The sequence below is a fragment of the Equus quagga genome, chromosome 2 (assembly GCF_021613505.1).
Source record: "Equus quagga isolate Etosha38 chromosome 2, UCLA_HA_Equagga_1.0, whole genome shotgun sequence".
In the NCBI taxonomy this organism is placed as follows: Eukaryota; Metazoa; Chordata; class Mammalia; order Perissodactyla; family Equidae; genus Equus; species Equus quagga.
In genome coordinates this window covers 124139769-124154861 of record NC_060268.1, presented here as the reverse complement: position 1 = coordinate 124154861, position 15093 = coordinate 124139769, and the positions used below count along the sequence as shown (strand labels likewise).

At 34.9% G+C, this 15093-nt stretch overlaps 1 protein-coding gene across 8 annotated transcripts in view; it reads right to left on the bottom strand.

Moving 5' to 3' along the window:
- Window positions 1–15093, bottom strand: part of CFAP70 (cilia and flagella associated protein 70) — a 139512-nt gene that overhangs the window by 68559 nt on the left and 55860 nt on the right. For all 8 annotated transcript variants that reach the window (XM_046655209.1, XM_046655213.1, XM_046655207.1 and 5 more), the window contains 3 exons: window positions 9115–9285; window positions 8850–8930; window positions 7177–7268 (listed from right to left, as the gene is read on the bottom strand). In XM_046655209.1, the coding sequence (XP_046511165.1) occupies window positions 7177–7268; window positions 8850–8930; window positions 9115–9285 (344 nt within the window). The remainder of the gene's footprint in view (window positions 1–7176; window positions 7269–8849; window positions 8931–9114; window positions 9286–15093) is intronic.

Sequence of the window (15093 nt, the reverse complement as noted above, 5' to 3'; positions counted from 1 at the left end):
CAAATCAAGAAAAACACAATTAAAAAATAGCAGGAAAGCTTAGCAGTATTTTTACTTGCCCTTGCCCCACTGCCCCCATCCCCAACTCAGTGGCAGTCTTGAAGATGGCAGCCCACATCTCGAGTGTGGCACACCAGTCCCTGATTCTGGAAGAGCAAAGGAGACCTTATTTGCAAGTTACCATGTTTGTTCTAACCTATCTTGGACTACCTGAAGGACTGACATAAGGCATTTGATTCTATTTCTCCTAACTTAAAACCCATTCAGTGTAGAAAAGCAGTGGGTGGGCACTACTCAAAAACATTTTAAGGTTATCAAAAACCCATAGCTCTGTGGGACAAAAGATTATGGTTAAAACACACAACAACCACTTAAGGCCTAGGGGGAAAAGCCAGAGAGTTTTTTTGGAAGATTAGGGTATTCAAAACTACTTGCATACACTGGGAAATTTAGAAAGCCACATACATGCCCAAGACAGGATATATGCTCAGAAAAGACCTGAGAAGACCCTAAGCTTTCAACACTGACTGATCTATAGTCTCAGTGCAAGCAGAAAGTGAAAGCTAAGGCAGAATTATAAACAGCCTGGTTAAGTGTTAAAAGAATGGCATGGCACAGAGCCATCTGCAAAGACAGAAAAAGAGATTTTGTTTACTAGTTTGTTTACGTTAAGATACTAGCATTCAACAAAGTCTCAGTCAAAACACTGGCTGAGCACAAGCTACAACTTCAACAATCAAGAACAGCCAACCCCGGGGATCAGGAAAATCTGATTTCCAAAGTTCCCACATTATAGTACCCAAATGGTCAGTTTTAAACAAAAAAAATAACATGTACAAAAAAACATAAAAGTATGGCTCTTTCAAAATAAAAAATAAACTGACAGAAACCGTCCCTGAAGAAGCCCAGACATTGGACGTGCAACAAAAAGATGTTAAATAAACCAATTTAAACATGCTCAAAGAGCTAAAGGAAACCACAAAGTACTAAGAGAAACCAGGAAAATGATGTATTAACAAAATGAGAATATCAGTAAAGAAACAAGAATTATAAAAATTATAAATAGAAAGTCTGGAGTTGAAAAGTACAATAACTGAAATGAAAAAGTCACTAGAGGGTTCAAGATTGATCAACAGAAGGAACAACCAGAAAACCCGAAGATAGGACAACTGAAATTATCCAGTCTGAGGAACAGAAAGGAAAAAAAAATGAAAAAAAGTGAACAGAGGCTAAAATCTGCAGGATGCCATCAACATACACATACGCATAACCAACATACACATTATGGGAATTCCAACAGAAGAGACAGGGAAAGGGACAGAAAGAATTTTGAATAAATAATGGCCAAAACCTCCTCAAATTTGATGAGGAGTACACATAACGAGAAGCTTGACAAACTCCAAGCAAGATAACCTCAGAGAGATCTACATAAAACACATTAGAATCAAATTGTCAGAAGCCAAAGGCAAAAGAAAATCTCAAAAGCAGTGAGAGGAGTGACTTGTCACATAAGATTAACAGATAATTTCAATAATGTCAATAAGATTAACAGATAATTTCCTATCAGAAACCATGGAGGTCAGAAGGCACTGGGGTAACATCTTTAAAGTTCTGAAAGAAAAAAAATGCCAACCACGAATTCTGTATCTGGCAAACTATCTTTCAAGAATGAAGGAGAAATTAAGACAATCCCAGATATACAAAAGCTAAGACAGTCTGTTACTGAGATCTACCCCATAAGAAATGCTAAAGGGAGCCCTTCAAGCTGAAATGAAAGGACACTTGTCAGCAACTGGAAGGTAAATGAAGAATAAAGAACACTGGCAAAAGTAAATATGAAAGCCAGTATTATTGTACTTTTGATTTGTAACTCCTCCTTATCTCTGTTTTTAGAAGGAAAATGCAAAAAAAAATTATAAATCTTTGTTAATAGGAACACAATGTATAAAAATATAACCTGTGACAATAATAATATAAAGAGGGAGGAATGGAGACATAGAGGAGCAGGGTATATAGTATTAAATCTAGCTGATAGTATTAAAACCAGATTGTTATAGGTTTAAGCTGTTAATTGTAATCCCCAAGGTAACCACTAAAAAAATAACTAAAAAAATATAAAGAGAAGGAAAGAAGAAGGGAATCTAAGTGGTATATTGTAAAAAAAAATCAAATATAAAAAAGGTAATAATGAAGTAATTCAAGAACAGAAAACATATAGGTCATGTAGATAACAAATAGATATGTGGTAGAAGTAAATCCTTCATTAGTAATCACATTAAATGTAGATGGGTTAAACTTTCCTATTAAAAGGCAAAGCTTGGCAGATCAGATTTAAAAAAAAAAGTACAGCATTCATCTAACTGCTGTCAACAAGATATTCCCTTTAGATATATGGACACAAAGAGGTTGAAACTAGGAGGATAGAAAAAGATATTCCATGTAACTAGTAACCAAAATAGAGCTGAGGAGGCTATATTACTGTCAGACAAAATAGACTTTAAATCAAAAAGGATTATAAGAGACAAAGAAGAACATTATTTATAGAAAAAAGTTTCCAGACAGCAATAAAACATAACAATCACAAATAAATACGTACGTAACAACAGAATCCCAAAATATATGAGGCAAAAATTGAGACATTTGAAGGGAGAACAAGACAGTTCTTCAAGAATAGAGACTTCGATACCCCACTTTCAATAATGGATAGGTCAACCAGAGAGAAGATCAATAAAGAAACAGAGGACTTACACAAAGTATAAACCAATTAGACCTAACAGACATATACAGAACACTCTACCCAACAACCACAGAATACACATTCTTCTCAAATGCACATGAAACATTCTGCAGGACAACCATATATTAGGTCACAAAAAAAGTCAATAAAGTTTTAAAAACTGAAGTCATACAAAGTAGTCATGTGTCACTTAACAATGGGGATACAATCTGAGAAATGTATTGTTAGGCAATTTTGTCATTGTGCGAACATCAGAGTGTACTTACACAAACCTAGATGGTATAGCCTACAACACACCCAGGCTATATGGTATAGCCTATTGCTCCTAGGCTACAAACCTGTACAGCATGTTACTGTACTGAATACTGTAGGCACCTGTAACACAATTATAAATATGTGTGTATCTAAACATATATAAACACAAAAGGTAAAGTAAAAACATGGTCAAAGATAAAAAATGGTACATCTGTATAGGACACTTCACAGGAATGGAGCCTGCAGGACTGGAAGTTGCTCTGGGTGAGTCAGTGAGTTAGTAATGAGTGACTGTGAAGGCCTAGGACATTACTGTACACTACTGCAGACTTTATAAACACTGTACACTTAGGCTACACTAAATTTATTTTAAAAGTTTCTTTCTTCCATAATAAATTAAACCTAGCTTACTGTAACTTTTCCACTTTATAAACTTTTAATTTTTTTTAAGTTTTTGACTTTTGTAATAACATTTAACTTAAAACACCAACAGCTGTACAAAAATATTGTTTCTTTATATCCTTATTCTGTAAGCTTTTTTCTATTAATTTTTTTTTCACTTTTTAAAATTTTTGTTAAAAATTAAGACACTAACACACACATTAGCCTAGGCCTACACAGGGTCAGGATCATAGCTATCACTGTCTTCCACCTCCACATCTTGTCCCACCAGAAGGTCTTCAGTAGCAATAATATGCTTGGAGCTGTCATCTCCTATGATAACAATGACTTCTTCTGGAATATCTCCTGAAAGACCTGCCTGAGGCTCTTCTTGAGGAGTGTCACTCTTTTCAGAAATATGTCCATGGTGGTTTGCTTGGTTTCTTTCTTTCTTTTTTTTTTATCATAGATTTGCTTGTAAGCAGATAATGCACCATGAACATTCTTCTCTATTAATGAAAACCTTTTGGTGTTGGGGACAATGTTTTCAAACTTTTTAAGGAGCTTGTTGAGGTCTGCAAAAGCTTCTGCTAAGCCCTTCAGTGTGAATTTTCTTAGGGGTTCTTCTTTTTCTTCTCCTGAAGTTTCCTTTTCTCTTGCCTCTTCTTCAGCTATGTGCTTCTATTTTAGTTTAAGAACTCCTCATTAGTCAATTCCTCATGAACTACTTCTAGGAGCTCCTCAATGTCATCCTCATCCACACCCAGTGTAAAGTTGTCTGCCATCTCAACCACAGCCTTGTTGAGTTGCGCAACCTCCTCATCCTTGGCAAATCCTTAGAAGCCATGGATGAACCTCTTGAGTGTCTTGTCCAGATGCTGCTCATACACTCCTTGGTGACATCACCCAAAACCCAAGCAAGGTTCCTGACGCAGTCACAGATGTTAGAATCCTTCCAGAATTGCATCAGTGTCTTCTCAGTGTCTTTCTCAGTTGCAGCAATAGCCTGGGAAAAGGTAATCCTCAAGTAGTTGGGCCTTAAAAGCTGCTATAACTTCTGGATCCATTGGTTGGATTAAAGATGTGGTGTTTGAAGGAAGAAGCACTGCTTTGATGTAGGGATGAAGATCACCAATAAAAGGAGGATGTCCAGGACCATTATCAACAATAAGAAAAATCTCGAACGGGATGTTATTCTCCAAACAATACTTCTCCATTTCGCTGGCACAGCAATTCAGGAGGGCATCTTGGAAGAGGAACTGGGTCATCCATGACTTCTTATTGTTCCTGTAGTACACTGGTAGTGTGTGCTTATTGATATGCTTGACAGACCTGGGGCTCTCACTGTGCCAGATCACAAAGGATTTCAATTTGTAGCCTGCAACATTACCCCAAAGGAAGACTATTATCCTGTCCTTAAAAGCCTTGAAACCTAGCATTTACTTGGCCTCCTTACAGATGAAAGCCCTTTCAGGCATCAGTTTCCAGAACAAGGAGGTTTCATCTATGTTGAATACTTGCTCTGGCAGGTAATTTTCTTCCACAATCAGCTTATCTAGAGTTTCCAAAAATTCTTCACCTGCCTTTACAACAGTACTTGCAGACTCACCAATCACTTTCACATTATGTAATGAATAACGATTCTTGCATTGTTTAAGCCACCCAGAGCTAGCAGTAAATTCAACACCATAGTCAGGGCCAGCCTTTTCTTTCAACATCACAAATAAACATTTTGCTTTGGCTGTGATCATCGTGGTGCTGAAATGGATACACTTCTGTGACAGGTCTTCAATCCAGGTCATTGGAAGTTTCTACATGCCTGATCAAGGCCCTTCTCAAAGTTTTATTAATCTTGTTGCCTTTGATGAAGCAGATCCTTTAACAGCTTCCATCACTTTGTTCTTGTTCTTCAAGATTGTAACTGTGGTGGAATGGGACATGCCTGACTGATGACCAATAATCATCACTGATTTTCCACCTTCGTAGTCCTTAATCACTTTTCATTTCATTTCCGGGTCAATCACTCAATGTAGCCCCTTACTGGCAACATTAGCAGTGGATTTTGTATTCTTGGGGGCCATGATGAACAAAACGACATCAAATTAAACCAAGCATAAGAGAAAAATGACACAATCAAGAGACACAGTAAACATGAGATGTATGAGGCTGCTGCCAGCATAACATGGTATACTGTTTTACAGTAAACATTTTTTTATAAGTAGCAAAACTGTACTCTAAAATTACAATTAAAAGTATAATATAGTAAATACATAAACCAATAACATAGTTGCTGATCATTATCAAGTATTATGTACTGTACATAATTGTAAATATTATACTTTTATACGACTGGTAGAGTAGTAGGTTTGTTTACACCAGATCACCACAAACACGTGAGTAATGCATTGGGCTACAATATTACAATGGCTACAATGTCACTAAGCAATAGAAATTTTCCAGCTCCATTATAATCTTATGGGACCACCATTGTATATACACTCTGTCATTGACCAAAACATCTTATGTGGTACATGACTGTATCTTTTCTAATCACAATGGAATTAAACTAGAAATCAATAATTGAAGGAAATTGGAAAACTGGAAGATTCACGAATATGTGGAAATTAAGCAACACAGTTTTAAATAACCTAAATATCAAAGAAGATATCAGAAGGGAGATTAGAAAATACCTGGAGATGAATAAAAACAAAAACACAACATACCAAAACTTATGGGATGCAATGAAAGAAGGGCTCAGAGGGAAATTTATAGCTCTAAACACATAGATTAAAAAAGAGAAAGCTCTCAAATCAATAACCTAACTGTACATTGTAAGGAACTAGAAAAGGAGAACAAACTAAACCAAAAACTAGAAGAAGTAAGGATACAATAAAGATTAGATTAAATATAAATAAAACAGAGAAGAGAAAATCAACAAAACCAAAAAGCTGGTTCTTTGAAAAGATCAACAAAATTGATACATCTTTAGGTAGATGGACCAAGAAAAAAAGAACGAAGACTCAAATTACTAAAATCAGAAAGGAAAGTGGGGACATTACTCCCCATTTTACAGAGACAAAAAGGATAGTAAGAGAATACCATAAACAATTGTACATCAACAAATTGGATAAGCTAGATGAAGTGGACAACTTCCCAGAAACACAATCAAAGCACTATGGTACAATATAAAAAAAGTTTTTTAAAAATTACATATATTTAGACATAATGTGGTGTGTGTGTGTAATATAGAGGCATTACAACATTACAGAAGGATAAATACTAAGGTGGTAAAAGTGGTTATCACCGGATGAGTAGAAATCTGAGTGTTTTTGTTTTGTTTTGTTTTGTTTTGCTGAGGAAGATTAGCCCTGAGCCAACATCTGTGCCAATCTTCCTCCACCTTATATGTGCAGGAAGCATGTCCCCCACATATAAAGCATGTCCACTACAGCATGGACAATCAGTGGTTTAGATCTGTGCCTGGGATCCGAATCCAGGAACCCGGGCTGCTAACGCAGAGCATGCTAAACTTAACCACTATGCCACAGGGCTGGCCCCATAAATCTGAGCGTTTTTATGTGCTTTCTTGCTGATCTCAATTTTCTCAAATTTTTTGTAATGGGCACAAACTGCCTTTGTAATAAGAAAACAACAATTAACAAAAGAAACTTCATCTGGAAAAAAATGGAAAACTGTCTGCTGCTTAGCCCAGGGGAAATTACATTTATGGGGACAAAATGACTTCCTTCTATTAATATCTAAATTGTTTTTGCAAAACAAGTATGAGAACCATTGCTACATACCTTCTGGCTAGCTCCTCAGGCATTCGCTTTGGGACCAAAGCTTTGTCCAACTGAATCTCCAATACAATGTATGTTCCTGCTTCTACATATTGCTGTAAAGACATTTTTCTCTAATTTCTTCTTTCCAGAAGAACATATTTATTAAAAAATTTTAGCAACATAAGATAATGCTCACAACATTAATAAGTGAGAAAACTGCATATACAACTACATATATAGTGTGATCTCAACTATTAAAACATTTTTTACATAGTAAAACAACTGGAAAGAAAAATAGCAACAGTGGTTATCTTTTTCAGAAAAGGGATTTTATTCTTCGAAACTTGTACCACAGCTGAAGCGCTGTTTAACTTGTTTAATACTTTTCTTGGACTGTTTTAAGTGAATGCCATTCTTTCTCCCACCGAACCTTTCATGAGTCCTGCAGAAATATTCTCACAACCTTCTGATGTTCCCACTCACAGCTTCCTACCACCATCTACCAACTGCAAACTGAAGGTCATTTCTACCCAGATTTTTGCCAGCATCCTAAATATGTGTCCAAAATTGAACTTTTTTCCTCTGTATCAACCTCTCTTTTGGCTTTTCTCTTAATGATTTTGCCATCCTTCCAGAAAGTGAGGCTTGAAACTTGAGTTATCTTTAATTTTCTTCCTCACCACTCCCAAAACTTCCCAATTCTACGCTTTGCCTCTGCAGGTTTCTGACTTTATGACAAGCCCTTCCCTAAATCAAACTGTCATCAACACTCATCTGTACTATAAGAAAAACCTATAAACTGACATCTGAAGCCCCTACCCCAGAAATCTTTTTCACATCTTTGCAAGAGTTCTACCCTGAAGCACACACGAGGCATGGTTTCTCCTCGACTTAAAAACTTTTATTATGAGTCATTTTATTATGAGTCCCTCATCACCTATAGAATGACGCCCAAGCTTTTTAACAAGGCTTGCAAAGTCTTTCTACAACCGGACTCAGCCTCTCTCTTCTTTCTCAACTCCTTTTAGAACCTCTCCTTTCTTTTCTTTAGAACCTCTTCTTTTCTTTTCATTTCTCTGTACCATGCACTGAACTAATTGATGCACCCCGAGTTTTGCTACCTTCTCTGTGCCTTGACTCAAGCTGTTCCCTGGCCTCTTTCCATCTTCATCTGGCAGAGTTCTCTTCATCTTTCACTACTCAGCTCAGATGCCCTCTTTCATGAAGCCTCCTGAGACTGCCCCATCCTAGTAGCTATTAATCTGTCTCCTTTGAGCCCCACAGCACTTTTATTTGTACCTCTCCTATAGCACTCATCAACATTCTGTATCACAGTTAGCTGTGTGCCAGTCTGTTTTACACCCAGACTATTGAGTGTCTGGAGGGCAGATGAATAAATGCTGCAGATAATGCATCTTTGCATCCCTCCTAGTGTTTAATAAGGTAGAATTAATAAAAGACATAAATCTTTAATCCTGGAAAGAACCTTAAAGTTAATCTGGTACCCACTCATTTTAGAGAGTCTCAACGAGACAAAGAAATTTACCCAAGGTCATAAACTAGTCATGGCAAGTGTGGAATGGTAACTCAGATAATGAGCATTTTCCTAAGAATTTTCAACTATACCATACTATCTTGCTCAGTAAAGGACTGATGAATTTAAACTTAATTTTCAATTCTTTTTGCATAGTTACCTGTCCTTCTGGATTGTGGCATAGAGAGGGTTCAACTTCCAAAGGAGTATCTGAGCTCTGAGATTTTATACTAGGTGCTTGCTGAAAGAAAATGAGCACACCTCAAAAACTGAATTCTTACATGGTCTTCACAAGGGCACGAACAATGATCATTATGTTGCATCAAAATGCAAATGAACTTGAGGCAATTCACCAAAGGAGAAATCAGTGCAAGCTTCTGGAATGTAGCAAAACCAGCAAAATCATCACCTTCTCAAAAACCTACCACATCCCCAGGCTTAGGCTTTCCTTCTATGTCCTTTTCTTTGACTGTTTTATCTTCTTTCAGGTTCTTAGAAATAACTGGTTTGGACAATGGGGAATTAACACCTCCTACTTTATTATTCTGAATCAAATGATGGCCAGTATCCCGGAACAAGCTAAATAAACACTTGGTCTGAAAAGAAACAAAAAAATAACAGATGAAACCATCACAGAAAATTAGCTGCCTGCACTATTTACTTAAATTATTAAGAGGAGACCTTTCAACCTGGCTTGATTTTGGTGTCTCAGAACTTGTTACCAGAAAGCTTTTAATTTCTGACACATAGTTCCAAATTAACTTTAAGTGGTAGAATTTATTTCTGTACAAGAAATATTACCTGTCTAATTACTACTTGGCCCATCAATTATAACTGGGAGACTAACACAAGTTTAAAGTTCAAAGTAAAAACTTTGTATGGGAAAATTCAAACTATAGATAAATGACTGGAAAAGATTCTTATAACAATTTTTAATTAAACAACATAGATGAATCTAAATATAATTTATGCTGAGTGAAATCAGCCAGACCAAAAAGAAAAAAAACAAAGGTGAGGAGTGGACAGAGGTGGGATAGAAGGATAACAGGGGACACGAGAAAACTTTGGGGCCAATGGATGTTTTCATTATCTTGATTATGGTGACAGTTTCACAGATATAACCTATGTCAAAAGTTTTAAATTGTACACTGTATGCAGTTTATTATATGTTGGTTATGCTCAATAAAACTGCTAAAAAGAGAGTCTAACAATACTGAAGAAAAAATTGTAAATACCAAATATCACTCGCAATTCTACCACCTTTACCATAATTACTGTATTTCATAGATTTTAAGATACAAACTTTCTCAAATTTTAACATCTGTAGGAAACAAGAACGTTTCATATACACTTATATGAACAATATGTACAATATGTAGTTATTTGTGTCCACCTTCTTTCACTTAGCATGTTTTTTAGGTTCATCCACGTTATAGCATGTATCAGTAGTTCATTCCTTTTTTAAAACAGCTTTATTGAGATACAGTCAGGCTTCACTTAACAATAGGGATACGTTCTGAGAGATGTGTCATAAGGTGATTTTGTCACTGTATGAACATCACAGAGTGTACTTACACACACCTAGACAGTATACCCCACTACACATCTAGGCCATGTGGTACTAATCTTATGGGACCACCATCATATATGTAGTCTGTCATTGACTGAAACGTCATTATGTGGCACATGACTGTATAATTCAAATTCCATATAATTCACTCATTGAAAGTGTATCCAAAATTCAATGATTTGGCATATCACATTATTTGTAACTCATTCCTTTTCACTACTAAATAGTATTTCCTTGTATAGATACACCACATTTTGTTTACTGAGTCACCAGTTGTGGACATTTGGACTGTTGTGAGTTTTTGGCTATTATGAATAATGCTGCTATAAACATTCACATACACGTCTTTGTGTGAATGCAAGTTTTCAATTCTCCTGGGTAGGTTCCTAAGTATGATTTACCGGGGTGTGTGATAAGTTTATGTTTAACAAAGATTTTCTGCATAGTTGTTCTACCAACTACTGAGAGTAGAATATTGAAATTTCTAAGTGTTACTGTCAAATTATCTATTTCTCCTTTCAGTTCTGTTGGATTTTGCTTCATGCATTATGAGATTCTGTTGTTAGGTGTGTATGCATTATAATTTATATAAATATTATTTATAATAATTTATAAACTCTATATTCCTGATTAATTGACACTTTAATCATTATAACATGTCACGCTAAATCTTAGTAATATTTCTTGTCTTGAAGTCTGTTTTGTCTGATATAAGATAGCCACTCAGCTCTGTTTTTCTATTTGCATAGTTTATTTTTTCCATCCTTTTTTTCTCCTTTTTTTGGTGAAGAAGATTTTCTCTGAGCTAACATCTGTTGCCAATCTTCCTCTATTTTGTATGTGGGTCACTGCCACAACACAGTTTGACAAGTGATGTAGGTCCATGCCCAGGATCCAAACTCATTGACCCAGGCCACTGACGTGGAGTGTGCTGGACTTAAGCACTATGCCACAGGGCCAACCCCCTTTTCCATCCTTTTAGTTCAACTTATGTGTGTCTGAATCTAAGGTATATCTGCTTTAGAGAGCATATCACTGAGTCTAGATTTTTTTAATCCAGTCTCATAATCTCTGTCCTTTCATTGGGAATGTTTAGACTACTCACATATAATGTTATTGTTGAAATTAACATTTATGTTTGCCATTTTGCTATTTGTTTTCTATATATCTTCTGTCTTTTTTGTTTCTCTGTTCCCCCTTTAAATGTCTTCTTTTATGTTAAATATTTGTGATATCTCATTTAATTCCTTTGTTTATGTATATGTGTATATATGTGTACATGAAGATGCGTATATATATATATGTTTATATACATATAGACACATATATATTTGTGTGTATGTATATGTATACACACAATTTTCTTAGTGGTTGCTTTAGGGATTATAATATGCATCTTAACTAATCACTATCTATTTCACATTGATATTAACAATTCTGGTAAAATGTAGAAACTTCACTGCACTATAGTTCCATTCTATCATTTCCCCTTCATGCTACTACTATCATATAAACTAAATCTATATATGTTATAAATCCAATAATATAATTAATGCTGTGTACAATCATGTCTTTCAAATAATTTAAGAATAAAATGAGAAAAAATATATTTCTAAAATCTTTTATATTGTTACATTCAACCATTTCTAATGTTCTTCATTTCTTCTTGTAGATTCAAGTTAGCAATTGGTGTCATAATCTTTCAAGCTGAAAGAACTTCCTTTAGTATTTCTTGCAAGACAGGTTTGCTAGCAACAAATTCTTTCAATATTTGTTTATTTGGCAATGTCTTTATTTTGCCTTTGTTTTTGGTTGATAATCTTTTCATTCATAACTTTGAATATATTATACGATTGGCTTCTAGATTTCATTATTTCAGATGAAAAATCAGCTGTTAACCATATCAGTGCTCCCCTGTAAATGATGAGCTGTTTTTCTCCTTTTGAATTCATGATTTTCTCTTTGTCTTTCAACAGTTCACTATGATGTGTATATTGTAGATCTCTGTATGTTTACCCTATCTGGCATTCTCTGAACTTCTTGGATACGTAAATTAATGTTTTCATCAAACATGGGATGTTTTCAGACACTATTTCTTCATTTATCTTTTCTGCCCCTTTCTATCTCTTCTCTCTAGGGACTCTCATTACAATTATGTTGGTCGCTCTCCACAAAGATCTCCATTTTAACCAACAGCATCACTGGGCATGGGTGCTTCATCCACTGCTCCAAATCGTGTGAGCCCTCTCTGTGGAAACAAAGTTGCTGGTCCTCACAGCCTAGCCTGCCCTAGTAGAATCACTGCTCTGATGAAGCTAAAGGAATGGAGTGGGGGATGAGGAGTGGTTCAGGAGCAGCCCTAGGCAAAAATGCCTCAAACTCCATAGTTTTTCATGCACTAATACTTCTAATTTTGTTGATGCCTTTGGTCAATTTCCAGAGCACTGAAATGGCTTTTTGTTGATTTGTCCAGCTTTATAGCTGATTAGGGGGAGAAAATTTGACAACCTCATCATTCAGACATAGCCAGAAATATTTCCTCTCCAATATTTCCTATATATTTTAAAAATTATGATTATATATTTTTTTAAAAGTTGAGATCATGTTGAATATAATTTTAAATCCTGATTTTTCATTTAACAGACTATCACATGCATCCTCTCATGTTTTTAAATTTTGCATCAGGATAATTTTTAATGTACACACAAAGAAATCGCTCCTATCATATGAGTATAAAAAAAGTAATGGTAAAAATGTTTGTGTGCCAACTATATCCCTAGTGCTTTACATATCTTATCTCATTCAATATGTAAAACAATTCTGGGAAACAAGCATTGTCTCCATTTTACTGACAAACTAAAGAGAAATTTAGTCACTTGGCCAAAGTCACTCAGTCAGTAAATGGCAGCTCCAGAATTCAAACTAGAGGCTGCCTGACATCAAAGCCCATAACCTTTCAATTACAATATACTGTTTCCCTCAGATTCACCGGAATATTTTCATGCAGTAAAGTCTGGATACTATTCTACTTATTTCCTTAAAATAGATTCCTAGAAGTAGGAGTACTATGGGAAAGGATATAAGTATTTTAAGCTTCTTAATACATACTGACAGAAAATTTTTTTGCAGACACCTGGTACTAATTTATACTTCTACTGGCAGTGAATGAAAGTTGTTTTACCTATCTTTGCCACCAGTGGGTATTATCATATTTTAAAGAATTGTCTGATTTTACAGGTAAAATAAAATATTTTATTGTTATTTAAATTTGAATTTCTTTGACTATAAATAAGGCCAAATGTTTCTTCTTATATTTATTGGCCATTGGCATTTCTTCTTTTGCAAACTGCTACTTCATGTACTTTGCCCATTAAAAAAAAAGATGTATTTTTCCTATTGATTTGATGAAGTGCTTTATATTTTAGGAACGGTAGCCATCTTTCTGATATGTATTCAAATATTTTCCCCACTTTTTCAGTTACATGGTAATTTTGTTTATGATGGTTTCTTTCATATAGAGATGATTTCCATTTTTTGATAAGCTAACATCTGCTGCCAATCCTCCTCTTTTTGCTGAGGAAGACTGGCCCTGAGCTAACATCCGTGCCCATCTTCCTCTACTTTATATGTGGGACACCTGCCACAGCATGGCTTGACAAGCGGTGCATAGGTCCGCACCTGGGATCCAAACTGGCAAACCCCGGGCCACCAAAGTGGGACACGCAAACTTAACTGCTGCACCACAGGGCTGGCCCCCTGTAATCTAAATCTTTTATATCTTTTATTTCTTTCAAGACTAGGAAGTCTTCTTTTAATTCATATATTTAATTAATAGCCACTTCTGTTTTTTATGGTCTTCACATTTAACTTATTTTAATAAACTCATTTGAAATTTATTTTGATCTATACTATATGTAAGATTTTTGCATTCTTTTTGCCATTTAACTATCTACAGAGCATTAATAATTATCTTTTTTAATGGATGCATATTCCATCAGTATTCTTTACAATAATTTACTAAGTCTGTCTCTATTATTAGACATTAACCTTATTTTTAGTTTTTTGCTATTATAGATCCCAAAAAGTTTTCACAAATATGGCAGTTTTGATGCTATTAAATTGTTTCCTTAAGATAAATCCTTATAAGTGCAATTTCTGATTCAAAGGACACTTATATAGAAAGAGTTTACTACTCAACTGGTTTGCAAATAGATGATGGGTCTTTCATGACTCTATTATTGAAAAATAGCTGTCCTGATGATGACAAAATAGTCATATTTTTTTCTTCTTACTATTATTGTGTTTTATAAAGCTTTACTTTCTCCTAAGAAGCAATATGATAAATTGACTTTTTGCTTGAATATATACATATATGTATATATTCTCTCTATCGATAGATAGATACATTGATGATTTTAACACCTGAAAATTGAAAGAACCATATTGTAGCTCATTAATCGGCATATGGATTTAAGTTTTCACATACTTTTAAAGAAACTTTTTTTAATTTTTATTTTTTATTGCATTAACATTGGATTATAACACTATATAGCTTTCAGATGTACATAGTAATATATTTCAATTTCTGTGTAGATTACATCATGTTCATTACCCAAAACTAATTATAATCCATCACCACACATATATGCCTAATCCCTCCTTTTGCCCTCCCCCCAGTTTTTGCGTACTTAAAACAAAAGACTTCTTTCATTATCCTAAAGATATTGTATCCAACTTTATTGAGGTAAAATTGAAATATAAGAAATTACATATTTAAAGTATATAATTTGATCAATTTTGACATATTTATACACATGTGAAACCATCACCGCAA